The sequence below is a fragment of the Zootoca vivipara genome, chromosome 1, assembly GCF_963506605.1.
Source record: "Zootoca vivipara chromosome 1, rZooViv1.1, whole genome shotgun sequence".
Lineage (NCBI taxonomy): Eukaryota > Metazoa > Chordata > Lepidosauria > Squamata > Lacertidae > Zootoca > Zootoca vivipara.
Genome location: NC_083276.1, coordinates 49,628,385 through 49,654,963, shown reverse-complemented (window position 1 = coordinate 49,654,963; position 26,579 = coordinate 49,628,385). Strand labels below are relative to the sequence as shown.

Genomic DNA, 26,579 nt, shown 5'->3' with positions numbered 1-26,579 from the left:
GCGGATGCGGAGTCAGCTCTCACCGCTCGCCCTGAGCGGATGAAAACAAACAGCAGCAATGGCGGCGGCTGCTGCTGCTGCAGGAGGAGTCTGCTGCCGTGAGGGACATCCTGGATGTGTAACCTGTGACGACGGGCAGGTCGGCTCGTAGGGCCGGCAGGCTGAGCGACTTCTCCTCGAAAGCCGGCGCCGGTTCCTCAGAGGCTTCCTCGAAGGGGCGGCGCAAGCGGAGACTTTACTCGTACGCGGGCCAGCCAGCCTCGGGCATTCCCAGCCCCTTCCCTGGGCTGGACCAAGCGCTGGGCAGCGGCGAGTGGAGGCCGGATATTGGTCACCCGCCTCGGGGCCAAAGGTCCCAACAGCCCTTCTCTCCGGCAGGCGCTGTTTTCCCGGCAGGCTTGAGCTACGAAACTACGCACCCCCCCACCCCCCGCCATATTCCCAGACGGGGCTAAGGAAAGCCTTGTCCCGCGCGGGAATTGGGCAGCGGAGCCGAGCGCGAAAGGTGTGCTAGGAAGAAGGGAGACGAGAACCGGGCGGCCCTCAAGTCTGCGGGGCCGGAGGGGTCTTGGTGCTGCGATCCCCCATTGGGGTTCCTGAGGTGGCCCCAGCAAAGGACGTTCACTGCCACGTCTCCTCTTCCACGAACTGAAAACCGAGGAAAGAAGCCACAGGAGGCGGCGAGGGCGGTACCTTCCAGCCCTTCAAGGATTTCGGAGAGGCCCACTGGGTCTGACCATGAGGAGGGGCTAGGATAGCCTCCGGGCTTGTCCCCGGAATGAGACCCCGAGCCGTCACCTCAGCCTTCTCCCCGCAGGTAATTCCCCCCTGCACCTCAGATGCACATAATTTGATTTCGACTAGGCTTCTGCTGGAGTAAGGTGATGGGTCTGCTCCCACAGAGTAGGGGTGGGTAGAGCAGCAGATCACAGTCTGATTGTATAGAGTTGTGGGTAGTAAGGAAAATAGGGCTGTGAGGACTTTATTTCTAGACAAACCTTTCAGAACCTAAGGAGTACTGAAAGTAAAATCTAGTTGAGGATGTGATGTAATCAACGTATGACGTGGCACGTGCATGACTTTGGTTTAAACCCAGCTACACCACTAAATTTATTAGCATAAAAAAGCATATGTGATGTGGGAACTTGAATACTGTGTACTGTACATCTGTAACTTATTTTATGACCTCGTGAAAAGGGAGTTTTGTTTACTGAGGTTGTTTCAGATGTGCTATTGATAACTGATTAAGCTGCTTTAAAGCAACAGTCTTCAAAGGATTCCAACAACACAGGACCTATTTTCACTAACCAGTTCTACATCATGTGTTCATTTGAGGATCAAGCTGCTAGTCTTTATGCTGCATACTTTGTCTTCATCATGTGATCTGACCTCATGGACTTTTGATCTAGAGATATTTCTAAATCTTTCAGGCAACAATGTGACTGAAATAATGTGAGACTTTTCTAACTCTTGGGCCACAATTCAGCACAAATTCAAGTACTGTATGCTTAAGTTCACTGAAATCTTAACCAAAACAGTGCAATTCTGCTATGAGGAGTGGGACTTTCTCTACTAGTTAATATGCTTAGTATTTCAGTCTTGGTGTGCCTAACTCTGCATTGGAATGTGGCTCTGGGCCTTTAAAGTACCTATTGCATAATGAAAAACTAGGCCAGTCGCATAAACAAGGAATAGTTTAGTCAGAATCACTGGCTTTTTTGTATTTCAGTAAAAGAGAAAAGGCATTTTAGAAACATGTTTTTATTTGCCTTAAAATTACATTTCTTCATTTCTTTCCCCCTAGAATTTATATTAACTTAGGGACCAAGCAATGTTTGCTACCTTCCAGTTTGTTGTAGTAACAAGAATAAAAAAGTTGACAATCTTAGTTTGGTTCCTATCAAGAAGAAAATCTACCACAAAACCTAAAATAGGTCTGCTTCACATTTACAGGAATTAAGCCTCTGTGGACTATATCTGCCAATAGGGTTCCTTGTAAAGTGTTAGAATTTTATGTCTGCTCTACTTGATTTTCATGTATGCTGCATTCACTGAGGGACCCCAGAGCCAGCTGTGGCTTTTGATGACATCTGTAGTGAGCACACAAATCAAACAGAATAACATGGTTCTTGCACATTGTGGGCAGTGTTGTATGTACACATATTATACTAGACACATTGGAAGCAGCCCTCAGGAGGTACAAAATGGGGAATTCTTGTAAGCTGTCTCAATATTTTAGGAAATATAATAAATGGTGATAAGTGAACCATAGGTCTTTAGGACATTGTATTTAGTATTTTCTCCAAATTTGGAAATATATGTTCATGATGTAACAAATTAATTTTCATTCCAGAATAAAATGAGATCCAGCTTGTAAAGTTTATGCTTTCTATCATAGAATCTGTACTAAGAGCAAATTCAATTATCCAAGTGCCAGTTTTTATGTAACCAAAACATTACCATGCATGCACAAGAGAGAGATATCAGCAGTCTTCTGCGTATCCCAGCTTGCAAAGTACTAAAAATCTTTAGGTTGGGGCAGGGGAGTCAAAACAGCCCATTGAAGACTGAGTACATTGACTGAGGTGGGTGACACCAGGAGTGTAAGGAAGGCTTAGCTGACTGGAGCAGTATACAGAAGCACTCCATACTGCAACATATTCTTCCTGGCCCAAAATATTGTGTAGTCAGTTTTCTTCTAATGTTGTTAAATAATAATAATAATTCTTATTACTACTACTACTACATGTACCGTAGCTGGTTTTTTTAATTCAGGAAATCAGTCACTTACATTGGATTCCCACAAACTCTCCTTTCCAGGTCCTGAGCAGGCTGAAATTTCTTACCTTTAACATTACACTCACTTCTCTGGGTCCAAGAAAGACTAATGGTGAGGTGGCATACATTAGATCTGCCTGGACTTGAATTCAAGGATAATTATTTCTCCTGAAAGAATCAACCCCTAAGTTGGAGCTCTATCTAGTGTTTCTTGTTCCTCTTAGGAGATTGTGATGCAAATGTTGCCAAGACAACTGCTCCCTACTCTCAAAACATGGTAAAAAAGCAGAGGAGGAGCAGGTTTCATGAATGCTTTGTGTGTCACACAGATGTGTTTGGCTTTTATTTGAATTCTTTTATTGGGATCTTTTAAAATGTTTTCCTGCTTTTAAGGAGTTTGCACTAGAGAAAGCAATGCTGCTGTTAATTGGAAAGCCTTGTGAAAGAGAAAACTGTCTTATGTTGAGCGCATCTAGCCCAGTATTGGATATTTTGACTGGCAGTAGCTTTCTAAGTTGTTGGACCAAAGTTTTTCACAGCCTCCTGTTACCCAAGTCCTTTTAAATGGTGATTAAACCTGGAACTTTCTGCTCCCAAAGTTAATGCCTTACTACTGAGCTACAGCCTGTCCCAAAGCAAATTATCTATAACCTGAGAATCATGCAGTATCTCTGATATTCTAGTACCTTGTGAAGGTTCTAGAATCACTGCACTGAGAGACATACTAACCAGTATAATTGTCCATCCTGTCTTCTCATTGAAATACTATATGGGTTGAGGTTACTCGTTTCTTAACACCCTTTGTTTTAAATGTGCCAGAATGGAGAGCAAAGAAAGCTGTTTCCTTACCCTATAAAAAGAAATCTGCCACCACAGCATTATCAAAGAACAGTTTTGACCTAAGAGAAGGCGATATCTAGCTTTTTTGGGGGGGAAGGTCATTTTAATTTGTTTTTGCTGCTTTATTACACAGTTTTAATTAACACTTATTAATTTAATATTTTTTGTAAACCGCTTTGTGAGATTCACCTGAAAAGTATTATATTATTATTAATAATAAATGAAATATTTGGCTTTAGATCTGCTGTGTATTATAGTTACCGGTACTCAGGAAAGAGGCACTAAAAGCAACAAGGGTTTAGAGTAGGATTGGTCCTGTGGAAATTACCACCATGCAGTAAAGAAAGTGTGTCACATATGTGAATTTGTGTTAGATTTCCATTATATAATGGAATGAAATTTTTGAGAAGTGCTACAGTTTGTGTGTATTGGTTATCATGTGGGGATGGGGGTGTCAGTCGCAGAAAATATGGCTTTCTGAAGCATATAACCCAATAGTTCCCTGACCTGACTGGCTCATAGGTACAAAAATCTCACCTTTTAGATAATGTTGGGTTATCCTCTGGGCTGAAAATAAATATTCTGAAATTCAGGCTCCAGCTGTGTTCAGTAACATTGGTAGATCACTGAGGGAAATAGTGTGTGATGTTTAGCATGATCCACTCAAATTCACAGGACAAGTTAGTCAATTTGTGTTCCATTGATTTGAGTAGGTCTTCTCAAGCATGACTTAGTCTGTATCCAGCTCATGATCTATATATTGGTCAAATTCTGATATGTAAAACTTTATTTTCAGCAAGCAGACATGCAAATTTTCCTACCACAGCTTAGGTCAAATATGTTGGCCCTTCTTGTTCTACATTGCATTTTATCCAGGGGTCAGCAAACTTTTTCAGCAGGGGGCCGGTCCACTGTCCCTCAGACCTTGTGGGGGGGCGGACTATATTTTGAAAAAAAAGATGAACAAATTCCTATGCCCCACAAATAACCCAGAGATGCATTTTAAATAAAAGGACACATTCTACTCATGTAAAAACATGCTGATTCCCAGACCGTCTGCGGGCCGGATTTAGAAGGCGATTGGGCCACATCCGGCCCCCAGGCCTTAGTTTGGGGACCCCTGATTATCTGTCACAATTTCATGATAACTAGGTAGGTATCATTGTTCATTTATCAAGAAATGAAATATTTTATCAAATATCACACCTGTTTATTCAGATGTACTTTGCACTTTTGCCCAGTGCTGACTCCATTGCATTTTAACAACATTATATTATTGCAAGGAATGTTCCTGTGAAGCATTCTGGGATGGTGGGGAGAGTCTGGTGGTACCTTAAAGACATTTATTATGGCTTGAACTTTCATAGACTAGCACCTTCTTAGAAGCACATAGCTACAGTAGGGCTGTGACATGACAATTGCCAGCTCTGCCCACATATCCACTCCAGCAACATAATTGGAGGACTTAATAAAAATATCAGCTATTGATAAAATTGATGATAAAAATATCATCAGGGGCTCACTCACCTGCCAATACTGCTCTGCTGCCTACATAGGTCAATTTGTATGCAAAAGAATGACTTCGATGTATAGACTCTTGTTGCTTTGTACAAATGTGCTAGGGTTTCTTTAAATGCATATACTGTAATGACCAAACTCATTTGGCACTTAGTTCTAGCAAGTTCAGCAGCTTAAATGAAATGTGATCTTTTCCTGCTCCAGTTCCCATAACAACTGAGCTGATTCTGAAAATGCACGTAAACTTTTCACTGGTGCATATTCTCTTCGTAGCTAGGAGTGTATTAATGTAAATCACACAAATTTATCTCAGCAAGGTTAAGATTAGTTTTATGTCTCTAATAAGATTAGTTTCCTGAAGTTCATTAACTTTGATTACTTTAAATAATATAGTAAGCTCTCTCTCCTGTTAGTAACAAATTGGAATATTTATGCCTGTTCTATTCTAGATTTCCATATGCAATGGACACTGATCTCAGCTCCCAGGACAGGAAGGACCTGGACAAATTCATCAAATTTTTTGCCCTGAAGGTAATTTTTTGTTTTTTGGAATAGAAGTTAAAATAATAATAATTCACATTACTGTTGCACTGTGACAAACCAAAACTCCCTGTAGTTATTGCAGTGCCACATGCTGCCGTGCCATAATGTTGATTGATGCAATGTCAAAACCTTTTAAAACAACATTTTCTGCTAATCTCTGACTTCATTTGGATTTCTAAAAATATAGATTATAGTATCAAAACAAAGCAAAGCCCCATAGTCATCCAGCTTTGGAATATGACAAGCTCCTATTTGACTGTCAGGTGACCCGTCTGCAGACCTTGGGACTGAATCACATATGCTTAAGAGTCAAGGAAAGGGAGTTCGGAATTGGGATTCCAGGTAGACAAAGCAAGAAGCCACACAGTGGCCAGGGGTGCTGGGAACTGGAGTCCAAAACATATGAAGGATGCCAGGTTAGGGAAGGGAGGTATCTAGATAACAAAGCCTTGCTTATAGATAGCATCCTATAGCACCCATTGATTGTCCTGTGCTGATTGACGGAGATTAGTATAGATGTTGCAGAGCAAGCTGAGAAAGTGTGTGTAGGGATTAAAGGAGAAATGTATGGTTTAACCAACAAGAGAGGTGAATGATCTCAACAACAAGAGGGGAAGGATAGAATAATGGAAGACCAACAAAAATACTGAAGTAGTGAAAGCAGTTACTTTTGTTTCTGTGTTTCATCTAATCTCTCTCCTGTTTAGTAACAAATCTTGACGTCTCACAAATCTCATATTTTCTCTTTCAGACTGTACAAGTGATTGTCCAGGCCCGACTTGGTGAAAAAATCTGTACTCGATCATCATCCTCGCCAACAGGCTCTGACTGGGTAAACTATATTCCTCATAGCAATCCCATTATTCCCTCACTTGTGCCATGTTAAGATACAGGAAACAAAAGACTGAAGCAGAACTGCAGACATAGAACCATGCAAAAATGTTAAAACAGTGTTCCTTTTCTTTTTAACCACATAAAACTACTATTTGGGCATCTTGTGGTACTGGTTATACAAATAATAATATATATGTACCTCAGCTGATTCTTGGTAGATTTCTCTTGATTGCTTTTCATCTGTGGCTCTGATAAAAGCTCTCAAGAGAGAAATGCTAAATAGAGAGAACAAGGAAGGAGCTGGGAAATTTTTGTGATGGTATTATCTGCTTTACAAAAAAAAAGTAAAGTACAGCAAGACTGTTATTAGTAATCATCAATGTGTAACAGCAGAGAATATTTTGTCCTGTAGTCGTCTTTACGCAAATCTAATGTGCACCTCAAATTTCAAAACCTGGAAACCAAAAAAGTGTTTCCTGGCAAATGTAAATGTGCCATCAAATCTAATCCGCACACTAATTTTTGCAATGAAATTTGGCAATACATTTGAGTTAATGCAGTATGTTGTAAGTTCCAATACATACATTCCTGTTGTGTGACACATGGCAGATTTCTCAAATGAGTTCCTCAAATGTAAAATCAACTCTCTTAATTTTGCAGTTCAACTTGGCAATCAAAGATATCCCAGAAGTTACCCATGAAGCAAAAAAAGCCTTGGCAGGACAGCTGCCTGCTGTTGGGCGGTCAATGTGTGTGGAAATCTCTCTCAAAACCTCTGAGGTAAAGCCTAAGCAAAACTACACTTCTGCCGTCTTCATGCTTTAAGGCTCAGCAATGTCTTCATGCTATGCACATGATATCTATTGCAAGCATTTTTTAGCACACCACTATTGACACTATGTTGTTGTCACATTCTTTATAGAGGCTTGTATAGAGGTACCCATGATATCAGAAAGTTTTCCAACTATCCAAAATAGTTTTCCAGCCTAAATATCAGTTTTTAAAATAATCATCATTAGGAAAATAAAAAATGAACTGTATGATGGTTACCACATATAGGGTTGAGCCTTCAAGAAGCAAACTGCTTTCAACAAGCAGCCCAGCAGAAGCATGTGGGGTGGGACCAAACTTTTGAGGCCATTCATATTCACTGTAGGTGTAGGTATATTTGTCATTTGACGTCAAAAGGAAGCCAAGTGCATCTCACAAGGGGGAAAAGGTGCTCCTGTTTTTATATACAAATCTTTAATCTTATGAATCAGAAGGAGCAAACCATAGCTACAAATTCATTATTACATGTAGTATGTTGAATTTGGTGTCTCCATTCAACTTCCAAAGGGACCACAGTAAGATCATTAAGTAAGAATGATCAGAAATGATCATTCAGATGATGATAAACTTATTTTGCAGGTTTTTCCCATCCATTGAGCATCTCACAAAGATGTTATTTAAACATTCATTTTTCCACTGCAGGGGGATTCCATGGAATTGGAAATTTGGTGTTTGGAAATGAATGAAAAGTAAGTGTGTGTTGATGATTCTTGTTCAATAAGCAGATATTTCTTGGCACAGGACTTCATCTGAATACTAGTTGCTGGGAAACAACAATGGGAGAGGGCTGTTGCACTCATGTTCTGTTTGTGGGCTTCCCATATGCATTTGATTGGCCCTTGTGTGAAACAGAATGCTCAACTATTTGGTCTGATCCAGCAGGACTCTTCTTATGTTCTTAGTCATGTTCACAGTTTCCCCACTTGTCTTGAAGCAGATATAACAGGGTAGAGCCAAAACCATGTGGGGTTTGGATAATCTTCAGTGACTATAGTTACAAGCCAATATGGTTAAATGGCAATAGCAACCATTTCGTGTGCCCTCAGGTTTAGGAAATGCATGAATTATGAAATAGGAAAGTTGAGTTAAATTAGGTTGTTTTCTGTTGGTTGTTTTGGTTGTTGGTGATTTTAAATGACTGCTTTAAATCAATCAACCCTGGATCTAAAAGGGCAGATATTATTAGATGGCAGAAAGCTCTAAAATAAATCCTCCTATTGACCCATGGCTTAAATGGCCTGTTTTGATTTAACAATGCTGTAGAAGACACTGGAGTTAAATTATCTACAGTGAGTCAGCAGTTTAGTTCTGATTTTTTTAAATTCTGCATCAGGCAGACACAATTAGCCACAAGCATCTGCTGCTTCATAGCTTTTACTTGTCTCCTAGACTAGAAAAATTGCAAAGGGACTTATGGTTTTATCACATTTATCATTCAAGTAAGAGAGAACTCTTGATATCTGTTAACTGATAAATTCAAGTGTCTTTTCACATAACATACCTGCTCAGTATTTAAAGTTATGTGTATCTTTTTGGCTAGGTGCTGAAGTACAAGGATTTCTAATTGATTACTAATAAGAAATATGCAAGATAATTATATAGGCATCTACAAGCTATATAAGAAAGTAAGCTACAAAATGCGCACAAACTTACAATAACTAATTCTGTTGTTGTTGTTGTTTAGTCGTTTAGTCGTGTCCGACTCTTCGTCCCATGGACCATAGCACGCCAGGCACTCCTGTCTTGCACTGCCTCCCGCAGTTTGGTCAAACTCATGTTCGTAGCTTCGAGAACACTGTCCAACCATCTCGTCCTCTGTCGTCCCCTTCTCCTTGTGCCCTCCATCTTTCCCAACATCAGGGTCTTTTCCAAGGATTCTTCTCTTCTCATGAGGTGGCCAAAGTATTGGAGCCTCAGCTTCACGATCTGTCCTTCCAGGGAGCACTCAGGGCTGATTTCCTTAAGAATGGATAGGTTTGATCTTCTAGCAGTCCATGGGACTCTCAAGAGTCTCCTCCAGCACCATAATTCAAAAGCATCAATTCTTCGACGATCAGCCTTCTTTATGGTCCAGCTCTCACTTCCATACATCACTACTGGGAAAACCATAGCTTTAACTATACGGACCTTTGTCGGCAAAGTGATGTCTCTGCTTTTTAAGATGCTGTCTAGGTTTGTCATTGCTTTTCTCCCAAGAAGCAGGCGTCTTTTAATTTCGTGACTGCTGTCACCATCTGCAGTGATCAAGGAGCCCAAGAAAGTAAAATCTCTCACTGCCTCCATTTCTTCCCCTTCTATTTGCCAGGAGGTGATGGGACCAGTGGCCATGATCTTGGTTTTTTTGATGTTGAGCTTCAGACCATATTTTGCGCTCTCCTCTTTCACCCTCATTAAAAGGTTCTTTAATTCCTCCTCGCTTTCTGCCATCAAGGTTGTGTCATCTGCATATCTGAGGTTGTTGATATTTCTTCCGGCAATCTTAATTCCGGCTTGGGATTCATCTAGTCCAGCCTTTCGCATGATGAATTCTGCATATAAGTTAAATAAGCAGGGAGACAATATGCAACCTTGTCGTACTCCTTTCCCAATTTTGAACCAATCAGTTGTTCCATATCCAGTTCTAACTGTAGCTTCTTGTCCCACATAGAGATTTCTCAGGAGACAGATGAGGTGATCAGGCACTCCCATTTCTTTAAGAACTTGCCATAGTTTGCTGTGGTCGACACAGTCGAAGGCTTTTGCATAGTCAATGAAGCAGAAGTAGACGTTTTTCTGGAACTCTCTAGCTTTCTCCATAATCCAGCGCATGTTTGCTATTTGGTCTCTGGTTCCTCTGCCCCTTCGAAATCCAGCTTGCACTTCTGGGAGTTCTCGGTCCACATACTGCCTAAGCCTGCCTTGTAGAATTTTAAGCATAACCTTGCTAGCGTGTGAAATGAGCGCAATTGTGCGGTAGTTGGAGCATTCTTTGGCACTGCCCTTCTTTGGAATTGGGATGTAGACTGATCTTCTCCAATCCTCTGGCCATTGCTGAGTTTTCCAAACTTGCTGGCATATTGGGTGTAGCACCTTAACAGCATCATCTTTTAAAATTTTAAATAGTTCAGCTGGAATATCATCACTTCCACTGGCCTTGTTATTAGCAGTGCTTTCTAAGGCCCATTTGACTTCACTCTCCAAGATGTCTGGCTCAAGGTCAGCAACCACACTACCTGGGGTGTACGAGACCTCCATATCTTTCTGGTATAATTCCTCTGTGTATTCCTGCCACCTCTTCTTGATGTCTTCTGCTTCTGTTAGGTCCTTACCACTTTTGTCCTTGATTATGGTAATCTTTGTACGAAATGTTCCTTTCATATCTCCAATTTTCTTGAACAGATCTCTGGTTTTCCCCATTCTATTGTTTTCCTCTATTTCTTTGCATTGCTCATTTAAGAAGACCCTCTTGTCTCTCCTTGCTGTTTTTTGGAAATCTGCATTCAGTTTCCTGTATCTTTCCCTATCTCCCTTGCATTTTGCTTGCCTCCTCTCCTCCGCTATTTGTAAGGCCTCGTTGGATAGCCATTTTGCTTTCTTGCATTTCCTTTTCCTTGGGATGGTTTTCGTTGCTGCCTCCTGTATAATGTTACGAGCCTCCATCCATAGTTCTTCAGGCACTCTGTCCACCAAATCTAAATCCTTAAACCTGTTCCTCACTTCCACTGTGTATTCATAAGGGATTTGATTCAGATTGTATCTTACTGGCCCAGTGCTTTTTCCTACTTTCTTCAGTTTAAGCTGGAATTTTGCTATAAGAAGCTGATGATCTGAGTTACAGTCAGCTCCAGGTCTTGTTTTTGCTGACTGTATAGAGCTTCTCCATCTTTGGCTGCAGAGAATATAATCAATCTGATTTCGATGCTGCCCATTTGGTGATATCCATGTGTAGAGTCGTCTCTTGTGTTGTTGGAAGAGAGTGTTTGTGATGACCAGCTTGTTCTCTTGACAGAACTCTATTAGCCTTTGCCCTGCTTCATTTTGAACTCCAAGGCCAAACTTGCCAGTTGTTCCTTTTATCTCTTGATTCCCTACTTTAGCATTCCAATCCCCTGTAATGAGAAGAACATCCTTCTTTGGTGTCATTTCTAGAAGTTGTTGTAGGTCTTCATAGAATTGGTCAATTTCACTTTCTTCAGCACCGGTAGTTGGTGCATAAACTTGGATTACTGTGATGTTAAAAGGTCTGCCTTGGATTCGTATCGAGATCATTCTGTCATTTTTGAGATTGCATCCCATTACAGCTTTTGCCACTCTTTTGTTGACTATGAGGGCCACTCCATTTCTGCTACAGGATTCTTGCCCACAGTAGTAGATATGATAGTCACCCGAACTGAATTCGCCCATTCCCTTCCATTTTAGTTCACTGATGCCCAGGATGTCGATATTTATTCTTGTCATCTCATTTTTGACCACATCCAGCTTACCTCCACTCATGGTTCTTACATTCCAGGTTCCTATGCAATATTTTTCTTTACAGCATCGGACTTTCCTTTCGCTTCCAGGCATATCCGCAACTGAGCATCCTTTCGGCTTTGGCCCAGCCGCTTCATCAGCTCTGAATCTACTTGTACTTGTCCTCCGCTCTTCCTCAGTAGCATGTTGGACGCCTTCCGACCTGAGGGGCTCATCTTCCAGCGTCATAACTTTTATATGCCTGTTGTCTTTGTCCATGGAGTTTTCTTGGCAGGGATACTGGAGTGGCTTGCCAGTTCCTTCTCCAGGTGGATCACGTTTAGTCAAAACTCTCCACTATGACCTGTCCATCTTGGGTGGCCCTGCATGGCATAGCTCATAGCTTCTCCGAGTTATTCAAGCCCCTTCGCCACGACAAGGCATTGATCCATGAAGGGGAACTAATTCTAGTACAAGATTATTTGTAACTTCTGCAAATACTTTTTTCAATTAGATAAATATTATTTGGCAACAAATTGCATAAGGTATATGAATAGGTTGTGTTTCTAAGGGCAGGTTGTAATCTCAATTGCTTCTATTTTACATGGTTAAATCTAAGGTAGACCCCAAATTTCACTGTTTCTAGCTTGTATTAGTGTACTTCATTGAGAATATTGGACTAACTTTCTGTGTGCCTTTTAGGTGTGATAAAGAAATCAAAGTTTCCTACACTGTGTACAACAGACTGTCTCTATTACTGAAGTCTTTACTTGCTATAACAAGGGTGACTCCCGCCTACAGACTCTCTAGGAAACAAGGTCATGAATATGTAATATTGTACAGGTAATAAATATTGACATAGAAACATTAGAGCTATTGGCTCTTATGCACTTTTTCCACTCATTTTTTCCTATGGTGTTTTGCAATTCTTGATGAACTCTTCATTATTTTTCTTTGGCTTCTCCATATTCTTAGAATATCTTTCCCCTTAAAAGCCAACTTGCTTCCTCAGTTGTTTCCTTTAAAAGGACCCTTAATTAAAACAAAACTTTTTTTCTCCCATCTTTGTCTTAGAACATATCTGGTAGAAAATTTTCGGATTGCTAAATGTTTGATGGTTAAGGGAGGGGGGGGTCCTTTTTAAATAGAAAAGGCACGCCTGAATTGGGTCTTACAATGGTATTTCCGGTTCATCTGCTGCCCAGTGAATAGCATATCAACTGTGGGTTCAGATTTCCAGCTCAGCCATGAATTTACTGGATGATGGCATTGGGCAAACTGCTGTCTTTCAGTCCCAGTTTCTCATGAGTAAAATGCAATAATACTCAAATAAATATTGTATGGGTAAATAATCTTAATCTTGTAAAGTACTTTGTAAATCAGAAGACCCAACTCAATGATAAACACTTAGTGCACTTGACTGTATACTACCTAGTAGACTATATTTAATGTGTGTGTTCTCATTCTCTCTCTCTCTCTCTCTCTCTCTCTCTCTCTCTCTCTCTCTCTCTCTCTCTCATAGGATATACTTTGGAGAAGTTCAGCTGAGTGGTTTGGGAGAAGGTATGGTTTGGCAATAAACTAGCTGAAGACTTAAAAAACAACTACTATATACCAGTAGCATAACCGTCAGGGAGAATATAAGAAGAAAATGAAGGATTTTGGATGTAGGGGAAATTAGGAGATTCCCTTACTGGAGGTCAATAATAGCAATATAATGTTTATTAATGGCACGTGCATCAGTCCCTACATGGACTAGCACAATTAGTAAAATAACCTTTTTTTAAGAAGGTGCTGAGAGATTTATTAGGAAGAGGTATGCCTTCATAGGTACCGCTACAGCAGGAAGCTAAATGGCATTTCCGTGTGCTGCTCTGGTTCGCCAGAAGCAGCTTTGTCATTCTGGCCACATGACCTGGAAGCTGTACGCCAGCTCCCTCGGCCAATAATGTGAGATGAGCACCGCAACCCTAGAGTCGGTCACAACTGGACCTAATGGTCAGGGGTCCCTTTACCTGTATGCCTTCAGTAAGGGATATGGCAGGAGAGCATATTGTTGTCCCTTTGTTGCTAGCAGTATGACATAAGCTGTCATTCGGGAAGGGAGAAATGGCAAATCAATCTTGATCTTTATTGCTGGCTCTAAAATTATCATCATTATTGATAATTTTTCTTCTACTTCCATAGGATTTCAAACCGTCCGTGTTGGGACAGTGGGTACTCCATTAGGCACCATCACTTTGTCCTGTGCCTACAGAATCAACCTAGCTTTCATGTCTACCAGGTGAGAGGATGAGAGTCAAACTAAGCCACATTTTCCAGGACACTTTCCACTTCTGAAGCCCCAAATCCTGGGCTTCTCAGATTTTGTGGAGTGATATTGTTTGGTAGCCCTGAGTCATGCTCCTGAACACCAAATTCCTTGTTCATGTGTGGAGTTGCAGGGTTGAATTGTGGGGATGCTTTAACTAATGCAGAAGAGCAGTCTACCTGTCAGAATTGGGGTTGCAGCAGAGAAGAGAACACAGTCTTATGAATAACACCATTTGCTTGTTGCATTGCAGGCAGTTTGAGAGGACCCCACCTATCATGGGGATTATCATTGATCACTTTGTGGACCGTCCCTACCCCAGCTCCTCACCCATGCATCCCTGCAATTACAGGTGAGGAAATACAAATCACAGATCATAGGTGAAGGCAGTTATTCCCAAATACAGAGCCTCTACATCATGCACTGCTGGGTGGAGAAAAGAAAAAGCCCTTACATGAAATGGAAAACCCTGCATTTTCTATTCTATAAGAAGTGGGTGAATGGCATATGATCTAAAGGGTTTTTAGACTTTCAAACTCTCTCCAGTTCACGTAGACAGTGGTTCACATGAATTCTCATTTGCATCATTAGTCTATAATCAGAAAAAATTATATGCAGAGTGAAAACTCTTAACTGCAAAGTGAAATGAGTTGCAGAAGAAAGCTAACACAGTGCATTGCAAGCATCAATTTTAGTGTTTGTACACTCAAGTGTCAGCATTCCAAAGCATTCATAGTTCATTTATTTCATATAGTTTTCAAATACTGGATCTACTTTAATTTGTGAAAGGGAATGTTTACCAGCAGATGTTTCTGTTGGAGGAAGAGGGACAGGAGGTATGCCATCTCCCTCACTTTCTGCAACCCTCAGGAGCAGTGAAACTAGGAACTGATGAATAACTATCCCCTCCTTACCTAGTGGAAGCATCTTGTGAGTGGAATTCCACTTATGGGAAGCCTACAGCCAATCCATTGCAATGTATAATACTTTGACAAAGAATAATAGAATTTTAGAGTTTGAAGGGTCCTCTAATCCAACCCTCTGCAGTGCAGGAATCTCAACTGAAGCATACATGACAGGTGGTCGTCGAAATCAAAGGGTTGTTTTAGTAAAAGGTTTTATTTTATAAACATTTCCTTTGCAGTCATACCAAAAGCAATGATAAGGTGCTTTAAACTGGCTTTGAAGCTACATTTTGTACATCTCTACAGCTGGTAGCATAGGTAACATTTATCAGAAAGAGTCTTCCTAACAAAAACTAGAAGGCAGATATGAGAATAATCTTTCATACTTCTCCTGGACAAATAAAATCCAAACAGACTTAATCCACTCTAGTAGCATTTATTTAAGCTCCGATAAGGAAAGAGTTAGAGCTCCTTCATAATTCTCCTTTCAACTCCACTCAGATGTTCTGGGTCTGTCTACAATGTCTGTCTCTGTATGTACTTTAAATCTTGCATTTTATTGAACATTCCCATTTTGAAGTTTATCTCATCCTTCTGTTACAGAACAGCTGGTGAGGAAAACGCTTACCCATCAGTGGAAGATTCTCAAGAAGCCTGCACCACCTCTTTTTCTACTTCTCCACCATCACAGGTAAACAATTTTCCAGAGACCATTGTATGTTTTCCAGCGGCCCTCTTTCAGAGAGGCAGCTAGCTGTACTGTCATGTTTGCCAACAAGGCACATTTTAGTTTACAGACACTTGTATTTTTAGTTAACATTATAAGAAATTGAGTATTACAGATTGTTAGACAAATACAAAAAATTAAGGTTACTGAAAACTAAATGATAGTTTACTACATGTGTGCCCTAATGATAAGTTTCCTTGTGCTTACATTTCACTACAACAAAAATTCTCTCTCTTTATAGATAAAACAATGCTGTATTGGTCACACTTGATTGCACAGAGTACAGTTTAAGTTCTGAATCAATTTTGCTGACAACCTGTTGATTGCATAGTATTCACCTGTTTCCATCTTGCTGCAATTTAAAAACCATTCTCTATACCTGGCAATTGTAAAATACTTTTAAATGGGTCACCTTTCTCTTCTCTGTTCCTTCTAAAACTTTGCATACTCAGGCTTGTGTATTCAATAGATTTAAAAGACTGGCAAAGAGCCTTTGGAGCTGTGCAGTTGATGTAGAAGGTTTAGTTTTCGAATCTCCTTCACTAGGGGCAACCTTGGTGTAGAAATGAGTTTCTGATTATATATCTTCTCTTGGAAATGCAAACAGATGTTGTTGGGGAAGGAGAAGGTGTGCAACACTTGTGATGCACACAATCCTAGGAAAGTGCTGAGGATCATATCTTTAACTTCGGGCTAGAGGATGAGGGCATGCTCTACAGGCAGCTGTGTGTTGAGCACAGCCTTCTGCTTCACCTCTGTTTTCCTGGATCAGAGTGTCCAGTTCCAATTTATGTATGTTTTGGGGCACTCTAAATATTTTTGCCTTATGCATAGGGGCTCTCTTGGTTGCCCAGTCAAATATCACAGAAGAAACAAGTTCCTATAAAGGGTTCTGAATCTGTTACTTCAGTTGTCTCAATCGAACTCTAGTTTGAAGACACATGACTTCTGACTTTCTGACAGATAGCACAGCTGATGAGTTTGTGGCTCAAGGCTTTTTCTCTATTCTTGCTAGGGTTTGGTTCAGCTGCTCTGTAACAGGGTGAGGTATCTTAAAAAACAGTGTTTGACAAAGCCTATTGCCTTACTGTTTGTATTGAACCTTCAAGCCTAGTGCAACTGGAGATTGCTTTGATCACTGAGATGCATGAGGACTTAGAGTGATCTCCACTTTATATAGCTCCCCCTTCGCTCAGTTGTCACCAACAGCTATTCAAGCCTAGTTGTTAGGATGGTCAATAAAAGTCCTAATACATCTGACTTTAGAAGAGAGTTTCAGGCTGTTGGTTATATGTCATCAGCAGTGAATTCATTGATAAAGACTACAACTAGGAACACTTTTTTAAAAAAGCAGACAACAGTTTCCCGACATTTTAAACCCTTTATAAAGCATGCAGCTCCCCTGCAATTCTGCAACTCTTTGACATGTATGAATGTTTCTCATAGCTGTGGCCACAGTCCTCACCAACATTCAGTTCATCCAACTCTTCAGTTTTTCTTTCTGAAGTCTTTTTCTTTCTTTTCCTTTTGTGTTTTCTTTTGTACGTCTGTGTTCAGTGTGTATTTACTGTCACTAAAGCACATTTTCAGACCCCTCCTCCTGTCGTGACGGATACATTGAAGGGCCCTTTGATGGGGCTGACCTTTTCACATCAAGTGAGTTCATAGTAGAAAAAAATATGTTTGGCCTGACAACACCTTTAAAATAAAGAAGGTGCATGACAAAAGTATTTTTTCACTAACTAGTAAATCATTTTACTTAGATTTGGCTCTTTAGGCTGGTTAGCCTAAGATGAAACATGCATTTGAGTTTAATGTGCTTAGAGGTTTGCAAAATCTGTTCAGTTACTGACTACCTTTTAGAAAAGAAAATGAATCAAACATCTCTGAAGTTATTAAAATTATTGTCTTTATTGCTGAACAGGAAATTTGCAAAGAAGCAATAAAAATATGTAGTTTAGACTACAAGGCAAACTGTATAGAGCAATCGTAGAATACTGATTGCTTTGTGGAATACAGTTTTCTGGAAACTGCTGTATGTTTTCTTGAGTTGACCAGGGGACAGGAAGTAAACAGTATTTTTCACCTCTGAAGAAATTAAAAGTTTATTGTCACCATTATAAAGGGCTGAAGCAGTCAGGAGTCAATTTTATTCTAGTGGACTAGTTGGCCTTAGACATAGGCTTTTGGAGCACATTAATTAATTACTGTGAGCCCAGTATTTCACATAGGCATTTCGTCTGTTTCTTTTCCAGCGCTTTCTAATAGCCCAATGAGGAATTTAATATTTTGTCATCCAATGTATTTCTGTAGCTGTGTCAGCCACAGTGTGATACCAATAGATTCTATTTTTTTAATGTTACTTGAGTCATTTTGAAAACAGTCCTGTTTTTATTTGTTTGAATTCCCTGAAATCCTGTTTTTATTTGTTTTATATGCTTTTATACAACTGTTCTTTTAATTGTTTGATGTAGTATTCTTGTTTTAATGATATTGTTTATTAGGTTATATATGCAATTTAAAGATTTTCAAAATATTGAGCAGAGGAAGGTTTTGGCTGTGAGGTAGACTTTCACATTGAGGACTATAAAATGCCTGCTCTGGAAACTTTTGCCTCTATAACTGAGATGCAGAATGTGAAGCTTTATGTTCAGGCTTTGCCATTCTTGGTGTGGGAGTCAAAGAGAGGCATGCAGTTGGTCACATGATTTGTTTGACAATGAATCTATATCCACAGTTAAGAGTCTGCTGTCAGAGCAATGGTTTTCCAGGCTTCTTCTGTAGCATTTATTTAATAAAGGTAATGAAAAGCAATAGGAAGTTGAAGTAGCATATAACAATAATAATAAAAAACATTTCAATAAAACACAGAACAGTCGTTTTTTAAAAGAACTCATAGAAAACAAATAATAAACACAGCTTTTAAGTAATTGCTCTCTTGTTCAGCATGTTATTGGTCAACATACTTCATACTATCCTCTCAATCCTATATGAATGCCATCTCCATCATTTGTAGGTGTTGTGCGTCATTTTAAAGCAAAATCCAGGTTTGAGAGTGGTCCCTGGTAATCCTAAACACAACTTGAAAATAAGTTCCATTGAAATCGGTGGCAACTTTTTCTTTTAAGTAAAGATGTCTAGGATTGGTTTGGTTTAGTTTGGTTTTGTGTGTGCATGTGGCTCAGACTACCTCAGTTCCAGCCTAGTATTTTATTCTGCAAATCTGATTTCTTTTCCTGGCCTTTTCCAGTAATTCTGAAAATTATTCAGACTGTGTGGGGTTTTCCCTTTTTCTCCCTTTCCCTTCCCCCCTCTCATTTCTTAGCTCTCCAGCTCTCGTCTTTCTTATCAGCCTGCAGCTCTGGGAGTTGGATCAGCTGACCTGGCCTACCCAGTAGTCTTTGCTGGCGGCTTGAGTGCTGCACATCCTCACCAGGTATTCTTAGAGGTTTGAGACCACTTTATATGTCTCATAGCTAACTCTGTTCCTTAACTGTTGACATATTTCTCTATCCATTCTTACCCCATTCTTTTACTTGTAGGGTACAGTCAGAGCTGAGCTACATGAGAAGCAGCCTTGCTTTGCCTGTTAAGAAATTTGAAGGCTTTCTGCCATAAAGCAAAGAAAACTGGAGGATATCATAGTCAAATGCTGGGAATGGGGGGCCAGTGCCCAGCTTTCTTTGTCATGTCTGGTTATCACTCTCCTCAGTTGATAATTTATTCTGGTGCTCCCTGTCTTAACTTCATTGTAAGTGACTGAGATCCTTTCCAGCTCTCTTTACCTGTTGGTAGGAAGCCTTCAGGCAGAACCAGGCTATTTCTCATATCATGAGTACAACATGTAACTCAGCTGTCAGCTGCCTATCATTGAGAGCCAGGCAACCATACACTTGAAAATAAAAGAGCATAGAGCTTCTTTTAATTAATACTAAAATATCTAATTTGCATATCCCTTTCTCCTCCAGTTGATTGTTCCAGGGAAGGATGGAGGAGTGGCCTTGATTCCTAGCCAACCAGTTCATGGCACTCAGGCTGATCATGAGAGAATGGCAACATGCACCCCTTTGGATGGGGGTCACTACTCTGCAGTTACTCCAACTAGCAGGTAAGTTTCCCATCTCTTCATGGTGATTCATAGTCTTACTACAGGTTTTTAAAATAATAATTCATTTGCTAGGCTATAAGCAGCTTTCTTACATTGATCAATAATTTTGGAAAGAGGCAGTTAGGAAGATCATTAGAAGATTTTAACTTTCCCTAATTCAGATTCTTTTTCCTCCCTTTCTTTCACCCCAAAGTGAAAGTGCAGAGACAGCATGTGTAAGTAGGGTTCTCCTACATTTGCCTTATGTAACTAGAGCCCTGTAGGAAGATAGGACAGTAATTTTCCAAACCCAACAGCTCTTTGATAGAACGTTTTCATAGTAAAATGCATCTACACACATAAAATCAACATTATTTAGTTCAGTTACTTAACAACATCCATCAGTAATTACAATAACTTTCACTATTCTTAATGGATCAGCACCTAAAGTTCAGCGTTTTTTCGGACTTTGGAAACTTTACAAATTTCAGTAGCAGCTAAAAATGGAGCTGGAGCTGTACTCCTGGTAAGATCTACATCTATCTGATCCAGCTACTTTTAATGCTACCGTACTATTTCCACCTTGTGGCATTTCATTAGTTCTACATACTAGACTATTCATTAGCAATAATGAAGTGGTTGTGGTTTTATTTCTGTAAAATGACTGACTACAGGTACTAAAGCATAGTTGTAGCTTCTAACAAGAAAACCTCAAACACCAACTGCTGCAGAGCTTCTGTTAGGGTTAAGCACAAACCTTGCCCTTTAGAGTTGAGGACAGTACCAACACTGACATTTGCAGTTTAATACTGGTAGCTTTGGCAAACATAACATTTCTATTTTTCCTGGGGATGTAATTTAGACAAGCTCCTGGGATGCATGTCTCAAATTGCCCACTGCCTGCCCCCTTAAATAAACTTAAATAAACATGCAAACAGTTCATCTTCACTTGTAAAGCTGTAACACTATTTAATACTGATCCAGCCCACTTTTGTACAGTTCAATTTCTTGATGTTAGTACATTTCAATTAATACTGGGAAGCTCCCACAACCTTAGAAGAAGCCAATTTAGTGTTTTTTTATGTGTGATATTAATATATACAGATTGACAAATCCACATGTGCCAATTAATCACCATATTTGACAGGAATAAATCATCCAAGCAAACTACACCTCAAAGTCATGAAATGGGATACAAATGCAATTTTAAAAAAAGACTTTCAAAAGCTGAACAGATGTAGGGGGCTCTATTTGGTCTAGGGCCTATTCACGTGTATTCCATAATCTCTGGGTAGCAATCTCTGGGTTCATATGGTTGTAATCTCCCTCTTCACACCTGTACCTGCATCCGTGAGGGATATGATCAGGAGGCTCTAAAGGCCTGGAATGACATTGCCTTTTAAAGACATTTATGCTGCGGATATTAATCACAACTTTAAGTGGGGAGATACCCATGAAAATATTAAGAAAACAAAATCCATTAAGGAAAATTCTGTTTTGCACAAAGAAAGAGAAAAGAGTAGTGAAGTATTCTATGGGAACAGGTTTGTAGTCTTTTATCCAGAATGTGGCTGGAAGGGTTCTGTTCAAATTGTACTACACATATCCTCCACCATCTTCACTGGTTACTAGTTTGTTCTCGGGCTCAATTCAAAGTGTTGGCTTTGATACTTAAAATCTTAGGACCACAATACCTTAAGACACACACACCCTGCAAATGAGTCTGTCCAGGATTTCTATTCCACTTTGGACACCTTCCTTTGGGGTCACCACCTTCACTACTATCTGAAATACAGCAAGTGGGTACCCAGGAGAGGGCATTTTCAGTTTTATTTGGGATGACTACTGAGATAACTTTGATTGCTGATATTTTTTTACACATTACACATTGTCCTTTGTGTGTAGAATACTGCCTTTTGTACCTGCAGTACAACATATGGGTAAACATATGAGCTTGTGCAGTGCAAGAAAAACAAGAGGAAATCAATTATACCCCTTCTCTCTTCTCTCTCAGTGAGGACATAGAAACTGTATCTAACAGCAGTGAAGGAAAGAGTGGGTCCCCACATGATGTCTGGGAGACAATATTTGTGCGGAAGGTGGGAGCCTTTGTCAATAAACCTATCAACCAGGTAATTTATTTCATTGCTCTTGGAGACTTTATGTCGGAAATATGGTGGTTGCAAGTCTTGCATTGAGCAAGGGGTTGGACAAGGTCTTTTCCAACTCTGAAATTCTATGATGTGCTGTTCTTTAGGAAAGAAAAAAACACAAGGAATACCCTCTCCCTTGACACAGGAGGCAAAAAACAATAGCAGCCTATTTCTTTCTTCTTTGAACATTAGTTGATCATAGTTTGAAGATTCACAGTGCTATGTTGCATGCTGAGTAAGAGGAGTGGCATTTGACTGAGACATTTGGGTTTCTGTCTTTTGATCCTTTCTAGGTGACCATGGCCAGTTTGGACATTCCTTTTTCTATGTTTGCTCCCAAGAACATTGAGCCAGAAGATAATGACCCCATGGTAAGAAATGCCAGTCTAGCTCAGTCCTGCCTTCAGATTTGAGTAGGTCTGAATTTCCTAACCCAGCCATTAGCATGCTTGTGTTTCCTGACTGAAAAACTAACTTTTAGCACCCATTTAACTCCCTCATGCCATTGTTTGGGTATGTTGGTCTGACACTTGGATCTCTTCAACAGGTGAATCCTCCTGACTCTCCAGAAATAGAGTCTCCCCTCCAGGGCAGCCTACACTCAGTGGGCTCCAGTGGCAGCAGCAATGGGAACATCCATGACGATTTTGTTATGGTTGATTTTGTAAGTTGATGCAGCCCTTTATATACACATACAACCTTCGCCTCGGTGTCTGAAGCAGAACTGAAATGCTAAAATATATGAAATTCCTTGGGAAAAGGCATCTTCACAGAACCAATATGGGGCAAATGGCTCTGAATATTATTTCATTAAGAAACAGAAGTGTACTGATATGGCTTCCCAAAATATTGAGAGACTGAGCTTGCAGGAATTCCAGCATACTGGACCCTTTTGAGAGACCTGAAACTTTTATTCTTAAGAACCCATGATGAGTTTTACTCATAGGACTAGAACTCAAAGGCTATTTGACGCAGACTTCTGTCCAAAAGTGGCCCTTTTCACAGACTGTCACCCCCAAATCAATCCCAGCAGATTCTCTACATCACTCAGATTAAAGAGTGACATGAGCAAAGAGCAGTATCTAAGAAGGTGGTCTACAACACAGGTTATAATAATAACAATTTATTATTTATATGCCGCCCATTTGACTGGGTTGCCCCAGCCACTCTGGACGGCTCCCAACAAAAATAGTAAAAGCAATATAACACCACACACTACAAACTAAAGGTTCACCTGCAGTCCAGAGAATAGCCAGATGACCAGTTTTGATAGTAGAAAGATGAAAAACATGTTCTTCTATATGCTGTACATTGTGCTATTGTTGGATGAAACAATGAAATGTATTTCATTGATAGTGATTAAATACATTATCAGATGATGATTGAACAGAGCACTGTTGTGTTATTGATGTACAGCTGACTGATATTTGTCAATTTAATTCTAGAAACCAGCATTTTCTAAGGATGACATCCTCCCAATAGACCTTGGAACATTCTACCGTGAATTTCAGAATCCTCCTCAGCTCAGCAGCCTCTCCATTGACATTGGAGCTCAGTCCATGGCAGAAGATCTGGTATGCAAAAATAGGATTTCAGTTTGAGGGACATTGCTCTCTGCCGTACATAAACTGAATATGCCTTATTTGAGAGGACTGATCAAACAGGTCATTCATTATTTAATATGTTTGATAACTGTGCCGTGAACTCCAAAGTGCCAAGTTAAAATCTTTTCTAAGTGCTATAAAAATACATGGCCTTAGGCAGGCCACTTTCTCATCACCTTAGACAGCCCCAGTGGCCACCCACACAATGTATTGAAATAATCATCTTGACATGCCTTACAGGGTTTTTGTAGGGTTCCCTGAGATAAAGCACAGTATATAAAGAAGTAACATTTTGAAGTTCCACATAAATATGTTGTTACAAGATAATCCAAGGTGTTTTCTGACACTGGTTCTCATTTCCCTGCTTCCCTACATCCTACATTCCCTACATCCTCAGAATTGTACCATCCTTAGCTCCCTCAGACTGCACTCAGTCACAACTTCATATTTTCTCCTATGTGCAGAACTGATTCCTTAAACACAATGCTCCCCCTGCCCCTTGAGCATATCTTTTCCATGAGGTGTTTGTCTTAACTCTTCAGTCTTCATTCCCAGCTGCAGCCGAGCAAGTCTGACTGCATTTGCTCACATTCTTCTCTCCCTCCCTTTTGTTTTCTCTGCTTTATTTTAGCTCATATGCTTTGTTTGGTTAATGACATGTTTGTTTTTGCCTCTGAAACTCTGTAAAATGTACAAAAGGCTTTTAAAGAAAATCCCTGGAAGTTGCCATCTGTTAGCAGCAGGCTGACAAGCGTAATTATGCTAAAGCTGTTCCAGCAAATTTCAGAGGGCACAATCTCATGCACCTTCACAGCTACAAACAAGCCATGGACTTGGATAGATGCTGTTTACAGCATTTTTCTCCTTTCCAGGGTAGTTGTGCATACAGGCTGGGAGATCTTGAGTGCATTTCATAGTTTGATGTTGTGCTGAATCTATTGAATCAAATCTGTCTTCAGATAGAGCATTATTATTATTATTATTATTATTATTATTTATGCCTTACTCTGCTCTTTAGTCTTATGTTTTTTGAACTACCTCTTTTTTCCTGTGTCTCAGGGATGAGTAGCCTGTGGTCCCTCAAATGCTCTTGGACTACCATGCCCATCATCCCTTACCATTGACCATGTTGGCTGGTGCTGATGAGAGCTGGAGTTCAACAACATCTGGAGAGACCCACACCTACTGTGTATTAAGTTAAAGAAAAAAGAACTGGCTAATGTAGCTGCTGATAATTTTTCTTTGTCTTCACAGGATTCTCTACCAGATAAACTGGCTGTCCATGAGAAAAATGTCAAAGAATTTGATGCCTTTGTAGAGACCTTACAGTAAAGCAGCTTATTCTACAGCAGCATTGAACTTTTTAGACACCCTGGAAAAGGAAGCCCATGCATTCTGCCTTTCTTCTCTTAGTGTCTTGTTCTATCCCCATCCCCCAATTTCGTAGGCACTATTGCTTTGCTCTGTCAGGTGCAGAAACAGTGGTCTGTATCTCTTTGAACTAGTCCTTGGGAAGGGTGTGACTTGCTTTCCTACCAGTGTGAGGTTCGTATTGAATACAGTGCATTAGGAAACAAGATCAAGGCCAGTTCTTCTTCCCTTTTCTCATGTGTTGAGAGAAACCGATGCTTCTTCCTCCCTCAACAGGGCTCTACAATCTGGTTTCCAGGGGACAGTCTTTTTCCCTGCATCTGCAGTAACGCCAAGCAGAAATAACTCTGACTAAATGTAACTGTCTTGTGAGCACTGTAGATTCTGCTAGTGTAGTTCAAACACTGGCTTGCCTTCAGCAAGTGCAGCTAAAACGTAAGGGCAAGGGGCTGTTTTTCACCAGTGGTGCCCTAAACAAAGCAAACACAATGTTGCACATCTGTGTGTGGAAGCAAGAATTGAGGGGCCTGACCTGATTGCCTAGTGCAGTTTCAAAGTAAACCACAGATGCTAAAATAATTGGTTTTTTGTATATTACCTGCCAATACGGTGTGTTTCAATATATTGCCTCCCCAAGACCACAAGCATGGTCTGTGGCATTTGGAGAAGATCCAGAGTTTGTAGGCTGTGTTTACAGTCAGCAGTTGTAAATATGAATTGGGAATCCTAATTCTCTAGGGTTATTTAATTTGGGGTGGGGGGGGTCTTTAGTCCAAAGTTCTTTCCTCTATTCCCCTCAAATGTTGCTGCTCTATCATAAAATAAGAAATATTTATTACTCTAAAGGAAACCTATATTTAAAAAAATGTATGTGGATGTTTTCCCTTTGTAAAGTAGCCATATAGGTTGCTTTGTCCTTTGTCACTGCAAGTATGTTGTTCCAAACAGCTCTGTCATTTCCCCCACTCCCTTTTGCAGGGTAAACTATAATACTTATTTTCAGAAACAGACATGGTTATGCTTTGAAAGTGATCTCTTCTGGTGACTCGATTTCCATTCTGCCCTGTTGGGTCTGTGGATGTCATAAATAAAAATGCACATGTTGATGCTATGGACTGGTAGAAAGTTTCTAAAATGATTGTCTCCGACAGGCTTATACATTCGTTGTGATCTGCACTTAGTTAGAAAGTAGCTTTTTCAGACAAGCACATTTTAAAGAAGTTTGTGGTACTTGTTTTAATTGATGGGGTTTTGATTGGCTAAAAGTTTATTTTTGTAATGACTTAGCCATTAAGCAGTGTGGTTGGCTGACATTGCTATGTGTTTGATCTGTCTGCTCTGTTCTTCACCAAATATGGGGTAGGAAAAACAACACTAAGCATCAGCTCAGGGATAAGTTAGACTCTGGGCACAACTCCTTTCTTATTTTTCACTAGAAACCAGGCTGAGAATGCAATCCTGTGCAAACTTTCTTGCGAGTAAATCCCATTAAACTGTGGAAGTTAATTCTGAGGAAACATGCTCAGGATTGTACTGTAAAATGCTGAAGACCATTCCCTGCAACCTGTTATCTTATAAACTATTTCTTATGACTATGGACATGAAGGACCATTTATGGTTTCCTGATTAAAGTAATGAGATGTTAA

General features: G+C 40.1%; 1 protein-coding gene across 9 annotated transcripts; it reads left to right on the top strand.

Annotated features, from left to right (window-relative positions):
- Window positions 1-50: 50 nt before the first annotated feature.
- ATG13 (autophagy related 13) lies at window positions 51-26,579 on the top strand. 9 transcript variants are annotated; one of them, XM_035115225.2, is made up of 18 exons: window positions 52-817; window positions 5,586-5,667; window positions 6,431-6,511; window positions 7,174-7,293; window positions 7,987-8,033; window positions 12,478-12,618; window positions 13,298-13,338; window positions 13,963-14,059; window positions 14,340-14,438; window positions 15,595-15,682; window positions 17,276-17,374; window positions 19,071-19,154; window positions 19,687-19,826; window positions 21,820-21,937; window positions 22,252-22,329; window positions 22,506-22,622; window positions 23,404-23,532; window positions 24,817-26,579. In XM_035115225.2, the coding sequence occupies exons 2-18, from the start codon at window positions 5,599-5,601 to the stop codon at window positions 24,892-24,894; spliced, it is 1,626 nt and encodes a 541-aa protein (XP_034971116.1). In that variant the 5' UTR covers window positions 52-817; window positions 5,586-5,598; the 3' UTR covers window positions 24,895-26,579. The 9 variants fall into 9 exon arrangements, with proteins under 9 accessions (XP_034971137.1, XP_034971116.1, XP_034971107.1 ...); XM_035115216.2 differs by having other exon boundaries at window positions 19,044-19,154; XM_035115246.2 differs by lacking the exon at window positions 14,340-14,438 and having other exon boundaries at window positions 51-817; window positions 19,044-19,154.